General features: G+C 42.4%; 1 protein-coding gene across 1 annotated transcript in view; it reads left to right on the top strand.

Annotated features, from left to right (window-relative positions):
* The window catches only part of DNAH14 (dynein axonemal heavy chain 14), a 584,657-nt gene that overhangs the window by 317,687 nt on the left and 241,183 nt on the right, over nt 1-25,787 (top strand). The window contains exons 50-57 of the mRNA XM_067564773.1: nt 12,279-12,483; nt 13,354-13,606; nt 15,271-15,379; nt 16,212-16,441; nt 17,754-17,870; nt 22,228-22,386; nt 23,489-23,621; nt 24,242-24,324. Coding sequence (XP_067420874.1) covers nt 12,279-12,483; nt 13,354-13,606; nt 15,271-15,379; nt 16,212-16,441; nt 17,754-17,870; nt 22,228-22,386; nt 23,489-23,621; nt 24,242-24,324 — 1,289 coding nt within the window. The remainder of the gene's footprint in view (nt 1-12,278; nt 12,484-13,353; nt 13,607-15,270; nt 15,380-16,211; nt 16,442-17,753; nt 17,871-22,227; nt 22,387-23,488; nt 23,622-24,241; nt 24,325-25,787) is intronic.

Genomic DNA, 25,787 nt, shown 5'->3' with positions numbered 1-25,787 from the left:
GCTCCTCCAGGTCAGGGCGGCCTCAGTAGGTATTTCCACTCAGGAATCTCAGGTGGCTCGTTCCAGGTACTAGGGCCTGGCGATCCACCCAATCACTAGGGCTCGGCGGCCCTGTCCAGACTCTAGGGCCCAGCGGCCCTCTCCAGTCGCTAGGGCCCGGCAATCTGGGCAGGTTTTGGATGCTCCGCTCGGTGGGGCGGTTGCTCAAAAAGCCGCTGGAACTGGATCAGGCCTAGGCCACAGCCTCCGGGAAGACACGTCTGCCTCCTGCGGCAGCTTCCCCCCTATTGAGCTGCTAGGCCGGCCTTTTATAGTTCTCTTTCCTGCTTTGGCTCTGCCCCTCTGTTGCCGGGCAGTTTGGCCTGTAGGGCCCTGTTCTGCCCAGCAGAGGCATGTCACAACCCTTACTCGGGCCCAGGCTCTGAGGAAGGCCACAGCACCTTGCTATACATCTCAAGAAGGATTGCTAAGATCAGACTCTCTCTCTCTCTCTCTCTCTCTCCTCCCCTCCTCCAAGAAGAGTGATTTGCAAGCGTTATGAAACAGACCTTCCATTTATGATTTTTTTCATAAAGATAATGTGGTATTACGTCCGCATCCAAAGTTTCTATTCAAAGCAGTTGTAGAATTCTATATAAATCAGTATATCAGTTTATTAATATTCTTCCCTAGGCTACATATACAGTGCTGCTAAGGTAAAACATTATATATTGGATGTAGAGAGGATGCTAACTTATTACATTGAGAGGACCAAGGAGTTTAAATTCCCTGACATCCTTTTGTGGCTTAAAGTGAGGCTCAAAAGGACCAAATTGTGACTCTTTAGACTTTGTCTAGGTGAGTCAGATTGTTCATCAAGGAGGGATATAACTTCACTTCTGCCCTCTTCCCTCAGGGAACTAGGGTGCATGCCACCTGAGCTAAGACAATATCTGTTGTATTCAAGAGATGTGCCTTATTTGTAGAATTATGTAGGGCAGCAACATGAGCTTCTGTTCACATCTTTATAAAATATTGTTCTCTTGAATTGGTATCTAGGTCAGATGCCAAGTTTGGTCAAGCAGTACTTCATTCATTGTTTGACTAGAATTCCAGATCCCACCATCCTTACAGGATTACATTTTGCTAAAATATCTCAAGACTGAGAATATGCAGAGGCCACTCGAAGAAGAAATTAAGGTTACTTTCTGTAACTAGAGTTCTTTGAGATGGGTTGTGCATATTCACACTTCCCACCCACCTTCCCCTCTTTTCAGGAGTCCTAATGATTTTGGGACTTATGGGAAACAGTGTAAGGAACTGAGATGACCGGAGTGCCATGCTCCTTTTATAGCCTAACCCTCAGAACATTTGTGAATGCTGTGGGGTACTGCTAGCAAATTTCCATTGTCTGAGCTGCACTGGTCAGCACATCCCAGGAGTGTGAATATGCAGAAGTCATGAGAAAGAACTCTAGAAACCAGGAGCTAACCTTCATTTTTGGGACCTGAAGTTTGGTGTAACAGTAGCTTCATCTGTGAAATGCAATCAAACCTACAAAAGATAACTTCCTTTCAAAAGACTCCTTAGAACATAAGAGTGAGGACACACTGCACAGCAATTTCAAAGTGGTCAGCTATAGCAATTTAGACCAAATATTTTTCATACTTAGTAAGAAAAGCCTGCTTGGTAGCAAGCAATTCATCATCTAGGGATATGATCCTTGCTTAGAGTGTGACATCTCAGTTTCTGTCCTGGTCAAACCTTTGATATGATTTGTGACAAGAGCAATGACTTCTAACTCAGGGGCTATGAGGAAGCTATGTTACACCCTGGAAGAGTAATCGGTCATCCTAAACAGATATCTAGTGCATCCAAACTTACAAATGAGGAGTTGTTTTGGGGAAACCTTAACAAATGAGTGTCTGATATGCAGAGAGAGACCTGATCCTCTCTATCAAAGCCAGCATAGCAATCCATTGGTTGTTACTATCACCCAGGGTGTCCAAGAAAGGACTAGTACCCTAGCAAAGGAAAAAATCTGGAGCAGAAGCTTTCAGGAAAACCTAGAATTTTCCTCAAAACCAATAAAATCCTAGCATGAGAAACACAAACTCTCTTTTTGTCTATGATAGCTCACAATTCCTGAACAAGTCTCTTCCTTTTGAAATGCTCTCTGCACTGAGTCTTAAGAAATATCTGGTAGTAGTAACAGCAAGGCACAAGTTGCAAGTTATGCAATTAAACAACATGCCAATAAGTGTTCAGTCCAGAGAAATAGACTGATTCATGACTGGACAGCTGCTGGAAAGGATGCATACCATCAGTTGTTCAAAAACAAGAAGAGCTTTTGAACTCGGTGCAGATAATTGCTCATCCAGGGATCAAAACAGGCATGGCTCTGGTCATAGTTTTACCATCTTCATAATGAGTTGCAAAGATCCAGAACTTCATTGCATCTGTCAATTCATGGCTGTGATCATCTGGAGCCAGTTATCTCCAATGGCTTGGATTGCTAATATGCCTATAGAAATTCCTTCTGAAGGCTTGGAACCATGCACCTGATACAATGAAAAATTAGGTATTGTTCTTAGATCACATTGGAGGCAGATAAGTACGAAAAACATGCTGAAAGCCAACCCAGTTCTTCGAGTGATTGCTCATGTCCATTCCACTATAGGTGTGTGCACACCTCTGTGCATGGCTACTGGAACTTGCTGGCTCTGGTGCCCCCTGGAGTCCCGCGCACATGCCGCGATATATGAGGCACTGCCGGCCCTACACCCCCTCAGTTCCTTCTTTCTGTCCATGATGGTTACTGGAACTGCCTGCGCTTGCATTGCAAGCGCTTAATTCCCCATGAGTAAAACTAAACTAGTATTTTTTGTGTTAGTTAGTTAGTTAGTTAGATTAGAAGTAGTTAGAGAGTCGAAGATAGTCTAGCTCAAAGTTTCTGAGAGCAGGTGTGCTCCGGTGTCATGGTTTCAAGCCGTGCTCTCAGCGGGAAGGCTTTCCTGCGAACAGACCCCCACTGCCTGAGGGAAGCTTCTTCTGCAAAAAAGTGAATAAGGGTTTCAGACCTCTGGAAAATCCTCCTGAAATCCTGGTTCATGGAGCCCCGAGCTGGCTCTGAGCCAACTGCTTTGCTGCGGTATCCAGCGCACCATCGGTGCAGGGAGCACCGTCGGCACCAACCCGACTTGACACCATGGAGACGGAATCACTCAGAGCATGGATACTCACCCACACCGTCAGAGCAGGCGGGGTGGAGCACCGATCTGCACTGAGGTCAGATCACAGAGACCCACTGTCGGAGCCAGAGTCTCCAGCCAGGGAGCCTCCCCTGACTCGGGAGAGTGGGGGAGCCTCTTGGCACCTACCAGCACCATCAACTTCAGTGACCAAACGGCAGCAGGAGCCTCGTTGGCCCTGCATATGCCATCACCGCCCATGCCTCTGTGAGACAGAGGGCTGGCGTTAAGGGGAAGCCCGTGTTGGGACCCCCTGAATGGTTCAGGAGATCCCCGGTATGGGGAGGAAGATCTCCTGCAGACCGGTTTCCTAGGGTAGAGCAGGAACGCTCCCCTAGAAGTCATCCCAGGTCGCAGTCGCCGGACCAACCTGCTTCGAGGTGGAGAGCGAAGTCGCCCACCCGACACTGGTCTCAACCCCCCAGTACAGGGTGAGGGCCATCCCACCGCTACGATCGCCTGTAAGGACGTGGTGTTGATCCCGGTCATCGGAGACAGACTCACCACTGAGGAGTTTACCCCCTGTGCCAAGGCAACACTGAACTCCGTATGCCAGAGACAAACTCAGCACCAAGGAATTTCCCCCCCGCCTCCCCGCACTGAGGCAAACCCAGATGCCAGACACAGCCTCGGCACCGAGGTCTCGCCCATGTACTGAGACTGAGCTAAAATCGGTGGCCGGAGACAGACTCGGCACCAAGTTCGCCTGGCACCGAGGCCAGGCAGAGTTGGTCGCTGGAGCTTGACTCAGCGCTGAGATGCATGAAGAGCACAAAAAGCCCTCGATGCAGGGATGATGCTCGGGTGAGCCCAGCTCGCCGGAGCATGGTCCGTACGCCTGCTCTGGCCACGGCCTCCACCTGGGGGCTGGAGGCAAAGGAGGAAAAGGGGCATCACACACCCTTTAATATGCCACCGAGGGGCTCCATAGAGTGGCAGCCTCCCTGGCCTCCAGAGGCGTGCTCAACATGGGGCATGGAAAACCCCCTCCTTCGTAGCCCGATGCCTAAATAAGCCGGGGAAAGTATTACACCCAAACAAGGAGTCTGAATACTGTTCACCACCCCATTCTGAGTCCCTGGTGGTGGTTGCCGCCAGCCACAGAGATAGGTGGGGCAGACGGGCTCAACTCCAGACAAGGGCGACTGCAAGCCAGACTTGTTGGGAAAAAACTTTATTCAACAGCACTACCAGCAAGTGGAAGGTGAGCCCTCGGTGGACTCAGTGAGCCGCTCTTCTGAGGTTCTGCCTGGCAGCAGACGTTGAACCTGTATGCCATTGCAGAAGAGGGTACCGCGAGAGCTAGAGCAGCCCTCCTGCCACCCTCAGTTGCTGCTCATTCGGTGGGCAGAGCCACCTTCCCCTCCCCCAACATCAACAGGCCTAGAGGTTAGTGGCTGCAACCCCGGGCTAGCCCGAAAAGGTCCAGTAGCCCATCAGGGGCCCTTCCGTGGACAGGTCAGCTTTCTATTCATTCGCATAAAGGTGAAGCTGCATGGCCTCAGGGACTCCTAGTCCATGCCCTGTTTCCTGGGCCGCTACGCACCACAGATCTTCAGGTGTCAGGTAGGTCTCCAGGGACAGCAGCAGCGGAGGTGCCAGTCACGGCCGTTTTGTGACCTACGGACAAGGGGACAGAGTCGGGGTATAGGAAACAAACCATCCGCCCTGACTGACTCCTTAGGCCCTCAGTAGGTCCTCTCGGCAGTAGGGCAATCAGAAAAGGCCCTTCTGCTGGTGAACACAAGGGCAGCGCCCTGGCCTATACCCTCCTTCAGGCTTGGGTGAGCCAGAAGGCCCTTGGACCACTGAGCCGCTGAGATAGCTTGGCAAGCTAGGGCCCCCGGTCTTCTCCTCTCCCCACCCCTCGACTCCTCTCCCTTTCTCCCTCTCAGTGGCAATTCCATATCTAAGAGGTTGAGGCTGCCTCAGCCAGGAACAGTGGGAGACATCCCGCAGGCAATCGTGGAAGAGGTTCTACTCAAGCTACTTCCTCGTCTTCCCCCCCTAAAAAAGGGGGATTTGAGGATGACGGCAAACCTACGTCATCGCACAAATACCGAACAAGGGGGTCAAGTCTCACATGGTCCCCCAGCTCCAGTAGTGGAAACAGGAGCCTGGTAGGCCGCCCTGGATGCCAGGGGCGCACATCCTCAAAAGTTCCTCCACTTTGTAGGGGCTGACTCCTTCTAATGCTTTACGGCTTACCCCGTGGTCCATTACTTGGCCGGCGGTGTTCACTGAAGGCCTGGCAGTGGTAACTGCGCACCTGGCAGTGCATGATCCTCCCAGGTGGGCCCAGGTTCCAAGCCAGAGCAGGGTGAGCTGGTCAGGGGTCTCCTGCGGCTGGCGGGTCCTGCTGGTAAACGCCCAAAACTCATGTTAGCCCAGGTGCAGCCTACGGAATGTATCGGAGTGACCGGTTGCTTCCCGGACCAGGCCTTCTTGCCCCAGCCGTGCTGTGGGACGGAGTCCCTCAGGATGGGCCAATGCCCGAATGCCCTATGACAAATCAAATGTTGCCGACAGTGGCTAGGTCACAGAGTGACCTGCACCTGTGGGGTGAGGATAGCTAACCTGAAGCTTAGGCTGCTTCAGTCACAGCCCCGGGATACAGTTCGGGCAGGCAGCTCCTGCACTGGGAGGCTATGATCCCCTCTCCTCCCCTCCCCCCCCAAAAAAACAAAAAAACCAAATAGCAGCAGCAAGCCCTAGCCTCCTGAAACTGGTGAATGACTCCTCGGGATGTGTAAAGGGGCATTCCATTCATGGAAAAAACTCCTTCAGGTACCCTGAGTGGCCGCCTTTAGCAGAGGGTACAGTGCCATATCAGCGCTCACCTCGGCTTACAAGGCATCTGGCTAAGGAGGAGAGGCATCGGCACACCGATGAGAGGACCCGCGAAATGCTCACAGGACTTGTGGAATGTCCCTCCGCTTTATCGAGGGCAAGGAGGTACAGATGCTGACAGTCGGTATAGCGACCATGTGCTGCACCGACAGGCAGTGGGAGCCCATTCTCCAGCCTTATGAAGGGAACCTATTGGTTCTTAGGGCCTGGTGTTGATCACCTCCCGGCAGTGAGGAACGGCGAGGTGGACCCCTCAAGGGTTCACTCTTCCTCACCATGAAGGGTTGCTGCGCCCACTAAGGGCGTCTATGACCGTCTGGATGGGGTTTGCCCAAAGGGAATCCGTCTGTATCAGTCTGCAGCACGAGGTGTCCATGGTGCTGCTCCCTCCATGGTCAATGGGCAGGGGCGATCGCCAACGCCATTCATCTGTAATGGTCAGAGACCTTCATATTCACTCTCCTGCCTTTCCCCTCCTACATACAGTCCTGCTCAGAACTAGGAGGGGCTAAACAGATGCCATCTCAATTCTTCCGGCTTGACCACGCCAGCACCAGTTCAGCTGCTGGATTTCTCGATCGCCCACTTTGGGAGCCTCCGAGCCAGCGCGATCCCAGCTCCCAGGATCACGGTCATCTGTGGTGCCCAGACCTGGATCCTCGACACATCAGGGACTGATAGATCAGTGGCCGAGAGGCAATGAGCGAGCTGCTCAGAACAAGCCTGGCGAGTACCGATGAGTAGCAGGAAATCCTCCATGCAGGTTGTGTACCGGGTTAAGTGGAAGTGGCTGTTGCCTACCGGGAGCATTCCCGAGATACTCTGCCCGCCTTTCGCTAGTATAGGTGATCCGGGAAATATCGGACACAGCTGAAGCTCCAGGGACTGACTGTGGCCTCCCTGAAGGCTCACCTAGCAGCCATATCCGCTTTCCATCAGCCGCTCGAGGGGGGATTGCAGTCCTTCCGTCAGATGGCGGTTCGGCCCCTGAAGGGAGTGGGAGGCTCCATCCGTAGGCCCGTGACCCAGTGCTTCCCTGGGATCTGGACCCGGCCCATGCCTCTACCCCCACCCTCCCCAAAACCCACGGCATCATGCCCTCTACTCTGGCCGTCCGGGGAGTATTTACCTCAGCAAGGAAGGTCTTCAGGATCAGAGCTCTGACCCCAGAGCTCTTCCTTCAGACTGTAGTCTATAAGATATGATTCAGTGAGACCACATCGGGCCCTCCAACCCAAGGTAGTTGCCCAGTCTCATTGGACCAATCACATATTCTCCCCAGGTTTCCCTGAACCACACAGTTCGGAGGCGAGGAGAAGGCAACACTTGCCAAAATGTGAGTGGATCCCTGGCCTCTACATCAGATGTACAAGGCCGTTATGGAGAGCAACGCAACTCTTCCTTGCAGCATCCGGCCTGGTGAAAGGTTCACCGGTCTCCGCCTGCCGCTATTTCCTCGGAAATAATTTCCTGCATTGCGTTTGGCCACGAGCAGGTGAAGGTGCCGCTTCCGGACACCACAGCTCACCCAACAGGGCTCAAGCTCCATCTACAGCCTTCCTAGGGGAAGTACTATGGCAGGGCATCTGCAAAGCAGCTGCCAGGCTGGCGGTACATACCTTCACGTCCCACCACGCCTCTGTCCAAGGCATGGGACGGAGTGGGCTTCAGCAGAGCTGTGCTGCAGGCAGCTCACCGCTAACTCCGGCCCACCTCCAAGGTACTGCTTGTTAGTTACCTATAGTGGAATGGACATGAGCAATCACTCAAAGAAGAAAACAAGGTTACTTACCAGTAACTGATGTTCTTCGAGATGTGTTGCTCATGTCCATTCCACAACCCACTCCCCGTCCCCGCCACCAGAGTTGGCAGAAAGAAGGGACTGAGGGGGCGTAGGGCTGGCAGTGCCTCATATATTGCGGCATGCGCACAGGACTCCGGGGGCACCAGAGCTGGCTCTACGGGATCTGCTAAGGGGAAAAAAGTTCCGGTAGCCATGCACGGAGGCGTGCACACACACCTATAGTGGAATTGACATGAGCAACACATCTCGAAGAACATCAGTTACTGGTAAGTAACCTTGTTTTTTCACTCTAGACCCTTGCATACTCACTATAGATGCAAGCCTCGTAGAAGCATACTTGGAAGACAAATTTCCAAAATCTCTGTTTATATCTGAGTTCACTTAGACAGCTGTTTAATGGTGTATCAGAACATGTAAAAAAAAAAAAAAAAAAAACCTTTTATAAACATGGCCATGTGTGATTGGAGCAATGGTCTGTAGAGTCCAGTATCCTGTCTTTCACAGTGGCCAGTTCTATGGTACTATCAGCTTCAGAAGTAGGTGCAATAAATCACATAGTGAGCAACTGTGTTGCTAACAGGGAAGTCTTTTCTGACCTTCCATTAAAGGCTGTCTTATGGTTGAGGTGTGAGTGTTTATATACCCTGTAAAACCAAGGGGAAACCAGAAACCAAAGCTTCTTTGCAGCAATATAGTAATGTCCTGGACAAAGAAGAATCTGCTACATTTCACAAAAGTTCACATAAAATATACCGAAAAGAGGAAAAGGAAGAGTTGAAATCTTTCACTAGCCTGAAAGCACTTTGGATTTGCTAGATAGCCAGAGAACCCTCTTTGCCCCTGCAGGAAAGACCAAACTTCTTGAAGTAGAAATTCTTTCATCTGGACTAGGAACCACCTACATTTAACAATCTGGCCATAGGAATAGAAATGTAGTTCAGCATGGAGTTTTTATTAGCATCTGATACATCTTGGTATCCAGACTGAATTCAACTTGGAAATTTCATTCATTACTCTAGTAATATTTATATTTCTGATGCAAAAGGAAGCAGAAAGCTCTTTGGGGCAGGGATTGCCTTTTTCTTTGTACAGTACCTAGCTCAATGACATCTAGATGTTACTGTAATACCAATTTAGTAATCACAAAGTTTATAGAGATCCCAGTTACAAGAATGGTTGATTGGAGTTCTAAAAACAAACATTGCAGAAAAGTGGGTGCCAGCCCTAGTGGTGCATCATATGTTAGAACATCCAAATCTCCATATGTGTAGCATCAGATGCCAAGATTGATCAGAAAGATAGATTATACAAGCCTGTGGCTGTCTTTTCTAGTCCTCATTACCTCTGAAAGGCAGGTTTTAAAAGTAGTTCTTGTATCTATATAAGAATCACACTGCTGTTTTCATGAGAAAAGGGTTATTCAGATAGCTCCAGAAATCTTTTTGTTCAAGGTAAGTTACCCTTTCCACAATTCCTGAGAAATAGTTCTCCCATCATTTTGTTCTAACTCGTAGCACTCCTTTAAAAGGCATTTCCCATGCTCTAAATATATATCTCAAGCATTTGAAGTATGCATACCAGTTGTATTCTGTTCATCTAATTCTATCAAAAATGCCAAATCCTTAGGACCAGAAAGTTGCTGCAAGCAAGATGTTAAAATCCTGCACCAGTTCTCATGGTAGGCAACTGAGAAATTATTCACAGGCATCCCAGGGCATTGGAAAAAAATGTGTATGAGCCTTTTCTGAGGAAGATTTGCAAAGTAAAGCCTTGTCTTCATTGCTAAAAAGGTGAATTTTTTACCTAAGAGTTAACAATGTGTATGAACTATCCCAAGATAAAACACAATGAAGAGAAGGCAATTTAAATTTATCGCAAGGTAAACTAGGCGAGATCAGCACTATTCCCCTGAGTTAAAACTAAAGTGGCTGCCTTCACTGTGTTTTTACCTTGGGATAGCTCATGCGTGTTACTCACCTGAAGGTAAAGCATACATATTTTTAAACAGTGAAGATAAGGCTTGAGTTGTCATTCCTCTGCAAGAGGCATCCTTTGATAGGAAGGTGCTACTGGGTTAGTCATTGCTTTATATTCAGGGAACTTCCATTCTTGCCTATTATTCTACTGTAATAATAATAATTAAAACTCTCCTTATCCTCTCCCCCGACCCCTGCCACTTCTGTGATTCACTATTTGCTATTTCCCATTTGTGATGAGCGGGAGCAGTGCAACAGAATAAGAAATTTTTTACTTTATCTTTTTTTTTTTTTTGTATTAGCAGCTTCTCTCCTCATTCAACCCATGTTGGTAGTCTGGTAAATGAAAAGAGTACAAATTGAAGTTTTTCTCCAGAAATTATATAATTTCTTAAGGTTGGATAATACATTATATCAAGTTGTTGTCTTACTGCTAATAATCAGTTGCTGGATTGATAATATACAGCTTTGGAAGAACTCTTCTGGTGTTCTGAACTGCAGAATAGAGCTTAGTCCTGGAGTCTCCATTGGGTTGTCTCCTAGTTCCATACTTGGGAGGCATTAACCCATTAGTGATAAATGAGGAGAGAAGCAGCTAACAGAAAGAATATTATCAGGTAAGAAATTTCTTATTTTTTTCTCTCAGGGAAGAAAGAGTAAAATGAGAGAGGAAGAAAAACAGAATCCTGAGGACCCACATATGTACATGAAAGAGTTATTAAATAAGTAATATTTAACAAGGAAGAATGTTTGTTTTCCCCAATTCCTCCATAGTTAAAGCCCTGTGTGTATAGCTTTTCTTTCACATAAATATTTAAATCTCACAATCTTTTCTCCCATTCCATGAAAGATCTTTCGAAGAACCACATTAGTTTTTGAGTTTACTACAGAGTTGACTAACAAACAGGAATGGTATAAATATTTGATATATATCTTTGGTATAATCTAATATTCATGAGAATTTTCAGAACTATGGGTTCAATTTAGGCATTTAGTATTTATGCCACTTCTTATGGCTGGATCAGCCTGCCAGTTGTTTGCTGAGCACTGTTTCTGTACTTGTAAAATCTTCTAAGGGCACACCTATGTAAAGAAGCTTTCCAAAATGATTATTCCTTTCTCTTTGAGGAGGCTAGTGTTGCTCGAGGTCCTAGCCTCATACTAACTGAGTGCAAGGAATTTGATTGTGTTTGTCCTAATTAGTGGTGCAATAGGCTCTTTGTACCTTCTTCCTCAGCTTTGTGCATGTAAACAAGGTCATACACAGTCTAGTGTTCTATGTTTGTTCTATCTTGTCTCGCACTATATTGAACCTGCTCAGACTTTTGAATGTGAACTATGCTAAATCCATTATCCAGCAGTGTTTACTGTATAAACAACAACAAAAATAGGCCATCGTTGATCACTCGCAAATGAGTAATATTATCTTTCAGGGATCTCAGTAGTGAGTCTGCAGGGGGCTCCATAGCCCAGTCCTAGATCCACGTCTTGTCACAATAAGGACAGGTGTTTCTGGGGGGGATAGGCACAGTATTGCTGCATTGAATGTTCTGATGTTCTTTCTGCCTGTTCCTTTTTTCCTCTTCTACCTATCGTTGAGCTGTTTCAAAGTGTTGAGATCCCTCTGACAGAGCCTTCCTCCATTGTGGATGGTCCTGAGCAAGGGTCTCCCAAGTATTGATGTCAATATTGCACCTCTTCATGTTCGCATTCAAGATGTCTTTGAAGTGCTTTTTTTGCCCTCTGCGACTTTGCATTCTCTTGGGGGGGTGAGCATCACGCATGCAAACAACATGACGTATCCAACGAAGTTGGCTTTGGATAACAATGGCCTCAATCCTGGTAGAATTTGTTTCAGCCAAGACACTGATATTTGTTTGTCTATCCTCCCAGCTAATCGAAAGGATCTTGCGAAGGCACCATTGATGGTACTTTTCCAAGCTCCGGAGATGTCTTCTGTATGTGGTCCAGGTTTCCGAGCCATACACAGAGTTGGGATAATAATGTTAGAAGGAAACAATAATTAATTAAATAAACATGTTAAAAGTTACAAGTTTTGGATCCAATAATATTTTTCTACTGACAGACAGAGATGGTATGAGGCAAAGCTGAGAAGTTTGTTTTTGAAGCACTCACAGATAATTATTAGAGTAATACCCTCCAGTCTATTAACTGTATTGCATTTCTACCATATTTAAAATAAGCTTTTATGTAGAGTCCTGCAAAGCATGGATATCCGCTTTATATCCATGGATCATTTTTGTAGATCACGGATCAGATTTGGTTACAAATTTTGCATTCACGCAGAGCTCTGCTTTTGTGACCTCTAAAGCCTTGACTCTTTTGTCAGGTAGAAAATTCAACACAAAGGCTTACTTTAACATAAAATGAATGCTTTTTTGTAGGTAAAACTATTACTGATTGGCAGTGGATAATCTTGGATGGACCAGTAGACACAATTTGGATAGAAAACTTAAATACTGTGCTAGATGATACCAGAACCCTGTGTCTTGCTAATAGTGAAAGAATCTACTTACCATCAGGAATCAGAATGATATTTGAAACAGACAGTCTCTCCCAGGCCAGCCCTGCTACTGTCAGTCGATGTGCAATGGTCTTTGTGGTAAGTTTATAAGAAAAATTATACATATTTTCTGATAAGAATTGTTTTGCCTTATTGATTTATTTGACTTCATCTGCAAAAATGCCAACATAACATCAAACTGAGCCAATTAATATTCAGTACATAGTTAAATCACCAGAGTTGAATTAATCTGTCAGTGATTTTAGAGGGAATAATACACATGCACTGAGAAAAGAATAGACATCCCAAAATATAGACAGCAAGGACTTTAATTCCTTTACTGTAATTTTGAATTTGCTATATTCTCTTACATAAATGTATATCCCGTCTTAATCTGAAAGCTTTATGTATGTAGGGTATTATTTTCAGTGATAGCCTTCATTTTTGTGGTCACAATTTTACTGTCACAAATTTTGCACTCACAGAACTAGATTGTGACTTTTGGCACAGCCATGAGCAAAGGGTGGTGCATAAATTGCACCACCCCAGAAGTAACACCAGGAGGCACTATCACTCTGGGATACAACTGTGAATCACAAATTCTTCCCCTGCTTCCTTTTTGTTCTGTTGGGAGGGGGTAATTTTGCTGTTGCTGTGTATGAGCAGTAAGTCTCTGCACTCTCAGTGGCAGTTTAGCTGCAGTAGACAGTGAGTAGTGTCGTTGGAACCAAGTCTCTGCGTGTTCCCTGTCCTCTCTGACCACTTGTTCTGGGCGTGGGGGAGTAAGTGGGAATGTTGTTACTATTAATAGTTAGGGTTCTAATTCTCTATTTCTGTCTCGTCTTGTTCACTTTGAACAAGTTGTTCACAGTGGCAAAAATAAGCCTCCAGCTTTGTAGTTTGTATAGAGTAAACACCTTTCTGAAGATCTGCTGTAAAGACTATACAACACATTTATTTAATTAACAGGACCCAACTAATCTGGGATGGGAACCTTATGTAAAGACATGGCTATTAAAAGTTTCCAAAATAATAACTCAAAGTGGCTTGGAGTGTCTTGAAAGTTTATTTGAAAAAAGTATGAAAAAAGGACTACGTTTTTTAGATAAGTACAAAAAAATGCAGCTGTTTCCTGTACAGCAGATGGGAATTGTAATGAATATCTGCAGAATCCTTGGTGCTTTTATTGATATAATGAGCAAAAATGGAGGTTTCTGTCACAGTGAGTACATACATTTTAAAATTCACTTAAAATAATTTCTCCTTTCATATTAGTTTGATGTTGAACATATAATTACCATCTAATTATTTTGTATTAATACACTTGTTTCCTCAACTAAAACTAAAATGGACAAAACTAAAATGACTAAGCCACTTACATTTATAGATAAATACTTCCATTGTTTGCATTACTCTCTTAAACTGTTTGAAAATAACAGTTTTTCTCTAAAGATACCATTTGTGCACCTTCTTCCTCCAGAATGAGTCATGCAGAAAAATCCCTTAGGCTTTTAAGCTTTTTGGCCCTCTGACGTGCCCTCAGACTGGCTCCTGAGCTCTGCTCTTCTGAGCATGCTGCCACCTTAAGGTCTCTGGCCTATTCTTCTCCAGTTGTGATCAGGAGCTACTTAGTACTTCTAAGTGACCCAGTGCTGGCTTTCAATCACTATTCCCATGCTTCTACCTTACTCTGGAGAGATGAAGTTGTTTTGCTGCTTCCTTATGCCAGCAGCAAATTACTACTACCTCACTCTCAGGGTGTGTCTATACTGCAATAGAACACCTATGGCTGGCCCACGTCAGCTGACTCAGGCTCATGGCGCTCATAATATTTCAATATAGATGTCCAGATTCAGGCCCAGAGCCCATGCTCCAGCCCAAGCCTGAGTGTCTAATCTGGAATTTTATAGCCCTGCACCCCAATCCCCCATGAGTCCGGGTCAGCTGATAGTGGCCAACCATTTAGTGTTTTATTGCAGTGTAGACATACCCTTAGGGGTGGTGAATTCTGTTATGTTTCCTTGTTTTTCAGTCACTTTCCTTAATTACCTGGGCAAGAGACTTAATCTCGTTGCATTATTTAAATCTCAGTAGGTGTTTATTTTAGGTTCTCTGGGCTTCATCCTAAAAGCTAACTGTTCGCCTATAGCTGGACCTTTGAGGTCATTGCACCATGTTTGGTTCATAACAGTTTAAATGACTTGCACTCTTTGGAGCATATTTTGTTGCTGTGATTTGGCTCAGAGCTCTGAGGCAAGACTACTTTAAAGCCCAATCAATTTCTTTTCTGAATATTCAATGGCAGTTTAACATTGTTTGTATTGTTTTTATTTTGACTTTTTCTTAAAGATTGCTTGAGAATGCTAGATCTAGTGTACTGCTGTCAGCTGTTTTGCCTATTGATCTGTTGGCTACTGAAGCAGTGTGGAGATCTTCTCTGTATCACTCTGTTCACAATGCTTCAGCAGATGCAGGTGAACTTGGGAGTAGGTATGCTGTCCCCCAGGGGTCAGTACCTTTGCCCCAAGGGGTCACAGTGCCCTTTTAAACTCTTGGATCATAAACACTGGCTGATGCTTCATTGTAAGACAGAGATGAACCGTCAGTCCGTCCTAGATTATTGTGCATCTACCTTCACATATTCAGTGTGAAAAGATCCTTGAGAATGTTTCTTGATGTGAACTAAGGCCTTTTGGAAGTCCACCTATGTTTTTAGTTTGTTGAACTCCATTCAACTTTGATCCTGGAGAACTACATTTGTGTGGCTGTCTAATGCTGTGACCTGGCTATTCTGAGACTTCTGAAAGTTTTCATTTCTGTAGTTTGTGTAATCTTGTAAACTTATTTCATAGATATGTCAAATGCTGTCTTCTGACTTTTTTTTAGGTATTGAAAGTCAGAACAATTTTGCAAGTACTTCAAAAGTGCCCCAGACCCAGTACCTCCGCTCTCAACTGACAGCACTGGTGGCAAAGGCCTCATTAGAAAAGAAAAGGTCAGCTAGTGGGTTTAGGTTTGTTAACAATGAGCCATTAAATATATTCTTTCAAGAAGAGAGAAGCCTCTTGATAAACAGTGTATTAATTCAAATTGGTTAATTAGGAGATGGCAAATAAAATTAGCCTTTCTTGCATCTTAAAGAACAGGCTACCATAAGGTTCTCTTTTGGCCCCAACTTTGTTTAATGTTTGCATGTTAAAACTTCTCCAAACTACAACTTCAGAATGTGTGTATGCTAGTGATATCTGCCTAAGTGCGCAAACTGAGATGTTGGATGAAACCTACTAGATGAGTGTTCACGGATTTCTTTAAGAATTTAGAGAAAGACCTGAACTTCATACTTGAGCTCCAATAAAGTTGGTCTGCGGTGTATTCCTTCAGCAAAATGATTTAGTTCACAACATATGATGATGTTCTATGTCCCTCAACCCATTCATGATCATCAGCCAAACTACTATATCTTGGAATTATGCTAGATCATAGTCTCACACTGAAACAACACCTCACAATGTGTTAGAAAAAGTGGAGTAACACTCTTAACATATCATACCTTATTAGGGCTTTTTTAAAAGCCTTGGCAGCAGTACTACAGAATTATTTACTGTCTGATACTCAGCAGCTGTGTAATATGTTGCATGCTGCTTAGCTATTAGTAACCATGCATGTCTTTTGAAAATATCACCCTACCAGTCCTTACGTCTATAAATCTGCTTGGTGCATATTAGCAATTTATAACATAAATTAATTGCTGGCAATGAAGCATTTGAATACAATAGTAATAGCCTATTGTAATATTACTGAACCTATTTCTTTTTCATTCATTCCAGGGAAGATCAGAAATGGTTTTTGGAAAAGCATCCTGACAAATTGCCATCATTGTTAGGAAAACTCTATGTCTTTGCGTTTACTTGGGCAGTTGGAGGAATTTTAAGAAGAGAGAAGGGTTATGAGGAAGAGACCCTGATTGGCATAAACACCACAGATGAGACTCTTGTAAATATAACGTGTGGTTTCAGTAACTTTGTTCGCGATATATTTGAAGGAGAACCACCTATTGGTAATTTTTACTATATGTCGTGTACTACATACCATTAATTCATTTTATGATGTTTCTGTTATAATTAGTTTGAAGTTTTTCATCTTTTAGAACCAAAATTTGTAAATAAAAATGTTCATGTTTGGTCTTAAAAGCCATATATTTTAAATACAATTTTGTACACTTTTAAAATGTATAGTACTTAAAGACTAAAGAAGATCAAACTAGCTGAATAATTATCTGTTTCCAAAATCAATGTCCCAGATTTTCTCCCAAAAATAATTTGTATAATCATCATATTCGGACAAAGTCACAGTCATTAATAATACTATAATTTGGAAAAGAAAAGATGTCAGGGTAGGCCAGCCATGATTTCAACTTCGTCTGATTGCTGAAAAAAAATCTGTTCATAAAGCAGCAGCAAATACAGAGTTGTTCATCAATTTAAATTTACAAGGCTCATTCATTTAGGGTATATATACACTGAAAAGAAACACTTGTGGCAATGAGTTTCATGGTATGTCTATACTGTAGTTAGAGCCCCGTGGCTGATCTGTGCCAGCTGACTTGGGCTTGGGTTAAGGGGCTGTTTAATTGCGGTGTAGACATTTGGGCTCAGGCATCTCCCACCTCACAGGGTTCTAGAGCCCAAGCCCAAATGTCTACACCGCAATTAAATAGCCCCTTAGCCTGAGCCCCATGAACCTGAATCAGCTGGCACAGGCCAGCCACAGGTTTTTAATTGTAGTGTAAACATACCCTTGTAGCCCAGGTCTACTGAATTAGGATTGCAGGGCTTGCACTGTTATGCTAAAAATACTAGTATAGATGTTCCCACTTGGGCTGAAGCCTAGGCTCTGAGAGCCACCTCCCTTGCCAGATTTCAGAGCCCAAGTTCCAGTCTAAGCAGGCACATCTACACTTCTATTTTTAGTTCCATAGCATGTGCCTGAGTCAATTGAGCAGGCTCTGAGACTTGAGCCATGGTTTCTTTTCCATTGTAGGCATATCTTTAGAGATGATCAAAATGGATTTTTGACCTAGCAGTGAGTTAATGTGAGGAGTTAGTTAATGTGTTTTTTTTTAAATCTAGACGTGTATAGATATAGCATATATTTGGGAAATAAACTATATTAATTTCTGAGACAATTTCTATTCAGTTGTTTAGCTTTACATCATCACACTTAAAGAAGCAGTTGAACAATATGAAATCTCTACTTCTCTGGGGCAGATCCTCAGTTGGTGTAAATTGTCATAATTCTGACATCAAATTCTAATGTGCACCAGCTGAGGATATGTCCCTCTATTTCAGTATCTGTTTCTAACTTCACAGGCATTCAGTTCCCAGCTGGAGACAGAGCTATCTTTGAGTATTTTGTGGATTTACAAACAGGTGACTTTGCACCATGGACAGACTTAGTTCCTACCACTCAATTTTTAATTCAGCAAGGTAAGATTCCTCAGTGAAAATCCATATTACTATATGTCTACTTTACTATCTCGGGAAGATCTTTTTTCCCTTTAAAAATATTGCTTACAAAAGTGAAAGATTCACACCATTGTAGATTAGAGTTCACTGTTTATCCTCAGAACAAATAGCATTGCCAGTGATGGTGTAAACTGTCCCTTTGGTGATCGAGCATGCCTCAGATTTGACTTGGAGAGACCACCTCCATGGGTGACAGGATAGTTCAGTTTTTGTAACCATCCATTTCTTAATGTCTGTGCTGAGTCTGCCAACAAGGTTCTCCTTCAGGTGATGGTCCCAATGTGTATTCACTCGAGGTGCACATACACTCCATGTGTGAAACCTGAAGATTGTTCACTAGCAGTATCCATTGATCTGTGCCTGTGCTCTTTTCCTCCTCATGTTCCAAACCGAGAGTATAAGGGTGGTGTGGATGAACAACCTCTCTATTTCCTTTCTACTCTCCACAGTCTGAGGCAGAACTTGTCTAGTATCCACAGCTTTAGCTAGCATTCTTTATTTTAGTATGAGCAATTGTTAATAGTTTAGTCTGCTATTACATACGTTTATTCTAGGGTTAAAGATGGGTTTAGGAGCCAGAGGCCTTGGATATTCCTGCCCTCTCTCACACTGCCCTGCACGAAGTGCCTAGTATGTTGAAGACTCCAGGATTCAAGTTCTGTGTGATCTGCCCCCAAAACATGCTGGTCAGTGACAGCCACTTGACTGTATTGCCTATCCACAGTACATCCCCTCCATGTATAATATCTGCTGCTCCTTTCCTTGCTGAACCCATCAACTCCATAAATTCAGACTTAGAAGATTGCTGATGGATTGCTCAATGAGTCTGTGGTCACATACAGGAAAATCTGGGCTCTATTATTACTATTAGCGCTTGTCTTCCAGGCTATATCTGGGAAGTTAAAGTCTCTCATAATCACACAATTCCCAGCAATATTTACTTCATTTAAAGCATTAAAGAGGTCTCTATCCATGTCCAAATCAGATCCTGGTGGTCTGTAGCACACCCCAAGCACTATCCCAGGGGATGTTCTAGTAGTTTTCTTCCCCAATGTGATATTTGACCAGACAGACTGTCTTATCTATTCCATCACTTCTAATTTCTTTACAGTCTACCTCATTATTGATATACAATGCTACTCCACCTCCTTTGCCTTTATTTCTGTCTTTCCTAAACAGCACATACCCTTCAGTTCCTGTACACCAATTGTGACTACTATTCCACCATGTTTCTGTTATCCATATAATATCTGGTTTCACTTCCTCCATCAGTAGCTCTAGTTCCTCCATTTTGTTATCCAGGCTCCCCACATTAGTATATAAACATATTAATTTTTGCTCTTTGGCTTCACTCACATTCCTTACCTAATTTGGCACAGTCATTCTACCACCAGTATCGCCTATTAGACTGGTATCTACACTACCCTTCCTCTTAATGTCCAATCTCCTACGCACTGCTGTGTCCTTTCTTACTTCATTTTCCTCTCTCTCAATGTTAAAATCAGGCATGGAGATTACCCAGGCATCTCCCAACCATCTCCCCCAAATCCCTAGTTTAAAGCTGTCTTAATCAGTTATGCCAGCCTACATCCTAGAAGTCCATTTCCCTCCCTACTCAGGTGAAGTCCTTCCCAAGAGAACAATCTTCTGTGTGATCCCTATCTGGATTCCAGTGCCACCCCCCATCCCTTCTGCTACAGGCTCTGTGCCTGTTGGTAAGACAGAGTTGAAGGGGTGTCAATCCACGCAATCTCATAAGACCATACGTGGCCAAGGCACACATGGGTCAACGGAGACTATTTCTAACAGTTCTGCCTCTGGCACATGGCACATATGTGCACCCACATATGGAATCCAGATAGGGACCACACATCTTGAAGAACCATCAGTTACAGTAAGTAATCTTTCTTTCCTTCACTTATCTGCCTATGAAGGTTGCCTTTCCTGTTGCAAGCACCTCAGCCAAAAGAATAGGTGAGCAGGGGCTCTTATGGCAAACCCTCCCTACATAGTGTTTCATAAGAATAAGGTTTCCTTCAGATAACATCCTAAATTCATTCCAGAAGTAATGCTAGGATTCCATCTGAACCAGGTCATCCACTTATCTGTCTTCTGTCCAAAGCCTCATGCATCCAGAGAGGACTGGAAGCTCCACTTTCTGGATATCTGTTGAGCCTTGGTCTTCTACTTATATAAGTGCAGAAATGCTTAAATACTTTTAAAAATATGGGCCTTACTGTTCAATTTGGATGCTCAGTTTGGTAAGTCGGTGCTTGAATTCATACTTAATTTGGACACTGAGTCCCACCACCTGTTAATGGGATACTATATGCCAAACTAGCCAAAGAGAGGGAATATGCAGAGGACACTCAAGAAGTGAAGGCTTCTTACTTGCGATGAATTTTTCATGGAGGACTCTGCATTTTCACACTTCACACCCATCCTTCTCTCTTTGTCAGAGTCCTATTAAAATCATTGCAGTGGCAGTGGATGGAATTCTGGCAAAAGCAGGTGCCATGCCCACTTTCATAGATTTATCCTTAGAACATTTAGGAACTCTGAGGGGAGGGGAAGGAGGAGACACTTAAGCACTCCAATGACATTGCTATGAGAAGTTTTAATTGTCTAGGCTGCACCCCAAAAGAGTATGAATATGCAGAGTCCATCTAAAAAATCTTTAGTTACAAATAACCTTTATTTCTCCATTCTTGACCTACTGAGTCAGCTGTGCTCCTGTAGAACAACACAGTTAACAATATCCCGGGGACATTATTGAGATTTATAGATAAAGTATTTTATGCGAAGGTGTTTGAACTGTGAAATGACCCATCAGATGAGATGAGACTAGCTCAAGCCAGACTATTTTCAGAGTGTGCTGCAAGACTTCCTACAATAACTCAGATAATGACTATGAATTACAAGCGCAACAAAAAAACAAACAAAAAATATAATAAGCAAAGACTGCAAACACGGGAAAAGCAAACAACAGAGTACTACAGGCATCTCGTGAATTTTTTACCTTGCATGGAATTCAAATATGCAGTGATGGGGACCATAGAAATGTTTTAGATTCAAGGCCACACAAGTATCCAATCCTGGAAACACACATGAATAACTAATGCATGTGAATAGCCCCACTTAGTTTAAAGGACTTATTTTTAAAGCAATATGTTCTTACGAAAAAAATCTGAATTTTATATTTTTTACTTCTTTGTTTATAATACAAATGTATTATTGCTCTTGCAATATCACCATTTTTGTAAGAAAAGATGAAACATTAATTCCTCTGATGTTTTTATCTAATCTAATCTAATCTATCTATCGTACATATTACCAGATGGATAGGTCAAAGTAATATAATTAAGCTAAATTTGTTAATAATGTCAGTGACTACTGGGGTTTTAAAATTGTTTCACTTCTGTTTATAAAGTTCCTGCTCTGATTAGTACTACAATTTTATAAGCTTTTTTATCAGATATTCTGCAGAGATTAATTTTGCTTTGCCTTGAGAAAATATCTGATCATGCACTTTATAGCTCTACCATTAAAAGTATTTTTTTCCTACATAAGTGGTAGGCACTTCAGAGAGATATAGTAAGACATAGTCTCCACGCTGATCTGTGTGTACCGAGCACATCATTGTGGAATTTCTGATTCTGCTCCTACTTCCACTTGCATGGAACCCGTAGACCTGCTTCCCCAACATGGTGATAGGATTACCAGTATTGTTATAGTTTAGGATCAGCCACACTGACACCCATAGCAAGGGATTTCTTTCAAAGGCTAATTTACAGCATGACATCAGCTGGCCAATCAAGCAGAGCACTAAAAGAAAATGAGGTGAATTCTCCTGTCACTTACATATATCATTGAGCAGGTTGGCCAACTAAATTTATCACAGAAAAGCAGAAGGAAGAGCAGGCTTTGAACTGAGCTGCTGCTCTTTCTCTCTCCTAGTTTGTGAAGAGCAGCTTCTGCTCCTCACTCCTTCTCCTTCTTCTTCTTACACCCAAAAGAAACCATCAGCTCTTGAGCAGCTGAGCTCTCTCCCTTAGAGGAGGCACATCTGAAAGGCTGAGGACTTTTTCGGTGTTGCAGCAACAGAGCCCTGCAAAGATGGTAGAACCCAGTGTAAATTAATTTAGTAGCAGGAAGAGGGTAACATTATCTGAATTATATTGAGAAGGAGGAATGGGAAGAATGTGTTCAATATGGAGGCAGTATGGGTATAAAATAACATAATTCTGTGAGTTCCTTAATCAATACAAAGATTAAAAAATCAGAAATTAAAAGTAAACAATCTATTTTTTTAATTCAGAGACGACATCATTTTCTGATTCTCTGACATCTGGGAGTAATAAAGAAGTGAACCAAGGAAGAAGAGATACTTTAAAGTTTATTCCCAATATGGATACAATTTGCTATTCTTTTCTAACAAGCCTTCTTTTAGTGAATAAACATCCAGTACTCATCGCAGGTAACAAAAACTCTCCATTTCTGAAAACAAAGCAAATATTGTAGTCTATCAAATAAATTATTCAGGTCCAAATAGATTTTGAACAAAATACAAATATAGGAATTCCCTATCCATTGACTTCCTTTAGCCTACTGTTTTTAGTTTGATAAGTTTTATTTAATACTTTATTAACCTCTTCTCCACATAGGAAAAGTAGAATATAGTATTAGTGACACCTAATATATAGCATATGCATAATAAAGAACTGATGATGCTGAATCCTTCCGTGTCAGATTCTATCACTCTTATTTGTGTCAAATAGTACCTTAGTCTATAAAATATCCCATTAGAATCCATGGGACTACTCACAAAAAGTATTACTCAATGTCAGTAATGGTGGCAGAATCTGTCCATTCTCAGAAACAATTCTCAGAAAAAAAGCATTTAGCAAAATGGCAGATGAATAGTAACCATGAATAGGACCTTTAAACAGCTTTTGATAATTGACTTTCAGAAAAACTGGGAGGATGATCCCCAAATCGATTTCTGAATCTGCAGTATCTGCTGTTTCTTTCCCAGCTCTCTTTTCCCCATGTTTATGTGCACTATAATCTAAAGCCTCACTTTTATGTAATCTTTAACTTTCAGTTCTTAAACTGTCTGTGAAGAGAAAGGTGAAAACAGATGTAGCTTGGGTAGGAATACTCTCATGTGTAGTATGAAAACATTCCAACTTGAACATCACAGCTTCCCTGTGGCAGCGTTTTCCAAAACATGACATTATTATCTGTCTTTCCCCTTTGTATATTTAAGAAAATACTGAAAGATATATATATAGTAGGGGATAGGGGAATAGAGGTAATACTTTGCAAACATTTACATTTCCCACCACATTCGTTAGTATTGTCTATTTGCTACACCTGCCTTCCCACCAGTCTCCATTTATCATATCAACCTCTTTTTTCTACAGACAGAGAACTGGATTGTGGATCTAATTTAACATGCAGTAGCAGTATCACTGTGCAGACTATGAATGAATGTTTTGGCACCCAATTTTGCCATGAATATTACTGAAAATTTGAGTTTGTGTCTCAATTCACCTGTCTTTTTGGGTTCTTTTTAGGAGACTCTGGTATTGGGAAGACTGCCATGATTCAGAATATGCTTGAAAGACTTCAGAAACAAGGGGGATTATTTGTAAAATCAGGAACAATTTTAGGAGATGTCGTTTTACATAATGAAGCTAAAAAAGCAAGGTAGTAGATAGCTGTCCAGTTTACATTTTCCCTCAGTATTTAATATCATAGGAAGTACTACAATCAAACTGTCTTTAGGATTAAGAATGAATAAATAATAAATGTTAATTATAGCATTGTGGTAAATTATACTATACTTATGGTATGACTGAGACAGCACTTTTATTTTTAAGCCCCAGTTTTCAGATGCTTTTAACGTTCAGAAAAAAAGTATTTTATCAAAATAACTTGTCCTTAACCCAAAGGTGAATTTGTTTGAGTTTGTGAAATTCTATTAGTTTACTTTATAAAAAAAAACAAAAACTATTTTTCATATAATGAGAAAGTTTACAAATTTTGTAAATGTCCACGTTGAAAAATGTTTTAAAATTTAAATTAAACTTAAAAAGCCCCCACATCATATTGGTCTTCACTGAGGACAAACTATTTTCAGTACTAAAAGGAGGAGTACCAGAAAAATGTTGCCATAGTTCTAACAATGGCATTGTGAATAAAAAATGTATAAATTCTCATCCTGAAGAAAAAAAAATTAGTTCATTACTCTGATTATGTTATTTCTTCACGGCACTTAAGTTACAAAATTCAGTTACGTTTTTTCCTACTTGTGTCTTCCCAACCAGTCTGTTAAAGAATGCCAGTTACCTAACATCTGATATGCTCCAAGATGCTCAGAAGAGTGTGAGGTCTTCAACTGGAGATTCGGGTATGATGATTTTTAAAAGGTTTTAGGACCAGATTTTCAATAAAGCTTTGATTCTGTAGGCATAATTTTGCAACTGTAATTAAACTTGGGAGCAAAATTCTGGATGCAGTTAACTACATCAACATCTGATCCCAATTCTAACCATTAGTTCTAACCATCTGAACTATGGGTTCAAATTGTACCTGCAGGAAAAGAGGCTGAGCTGAAGTCTGATCTGATAATCTGGCCCTCACATCTAAAAATGACTGTAAAGTTGTATTAATTAGTAACAAGCTCTATCCTAGTGCTATACTTTTATTATAAATTTAAACATTTAAATATTTATGTGACATTGGTAGCAGAAGTGAGAATACAGGTACTAAAATTAGCTCAAGAACTCAAACCATCATAAGCTTCTGAGAGAGTGAAACTAAAATAAACCAAGCTTTTCATCACTGTGTATTTCAATTTGATTGGAAGGAAAAAACTCATAAACTGTGTGTGGTTATTACATTTTATTGGTGTGAAAATCTATTTGAAAAATGCAAGTAGAGTTCAGCAAAGTATTTTGGCTTTTGCATCTAAGTGCATCTATAAAGATATTTCTGAGAATTTATACAAAATATCCAAGAAATATACAGCATGTAAAATTTATTTACAAATTGAAGTATGCAGTAGTAGATAATCACCAGCAGGAATAAAATAAAGACCACAATCACTCTTTCAAACAAAGCCAGGGTAAATATATCAGCCATACACCATCTGAACTGAAAGTCAACAAGCTTATTTTCTTGGACTAACAGAGGGAGTAAAATCTAGCATTGACATTTCTGTTTCTAGTCCCCTAGATATTCAAATGTATATGGAAAATCAGAGTGAAAGCATGTTAGTTGATCTCAAGTGTCATGACAGAGCACAGGGAGATAGCTAAGAAATAAACTTTGTAGGGAATTATACAGTTTAAATTGCACCTAGAAATAAACAAGAAATTAGTGCAGAATTTATACAATTAGTGTGGTACATTTCTTGTGCCTTACACCACTAAGCACGACTGCACCAGCTGTAAGAAAGTCATCAAGCCCATGTAGTGCACTAGTTGCAATTTCCTTGAGATGTCAAGCTACATATCATCTCCATACTGATTGCACCACAGTGTAAACTGTTTCGCTATCTCCCCCTATGACTTTACATACATATTGAACAGAATGTATAAGAAAAAATAATCCTGGGCAGCCATGCATTAGAAAGCGTTGCAGTTAACTGGGCAATTCCCAGCAGCATGCTTTTGGACCACTGTGAAAGAACAAAAAAGAATGGAACCACTTAAGTGTAATTTCATCCATCCCAGCATGATTCGCAGAGAAGTGAACAAAACCTTATGGCTAACAGTATCAAATGCTACTGAAAGATCTAAAAGAATCTGTACAACTGTTGTCCATTGCTAGAAGAAAATTATCAGCCAGTAAGATTGGTTTGTTTTCCAT

This window comes from Emydura macquarii, unplaced genomic scaffold (assembly GCF_026122565.2).
Source record: "Emydura macquarii macquarii isolate MOO-44397 ecotype Brisbane River unplaced genomic scaffold, CSIRO-AGI_Emac_v2 contig_2676, whole genome shotgun sequence".
NCBI classification, from domain to species: domain Eukaryota; kingdom Metazoa; phylum Chordata; order Testudines; family Chelidae; genus Emydura; species Emydura macquarii.
The sequence above is the reverse complement of the archived record's forward strand: the minus strand, read 5'-3'. Positions and strand labels throughout refer to the sequence as shown.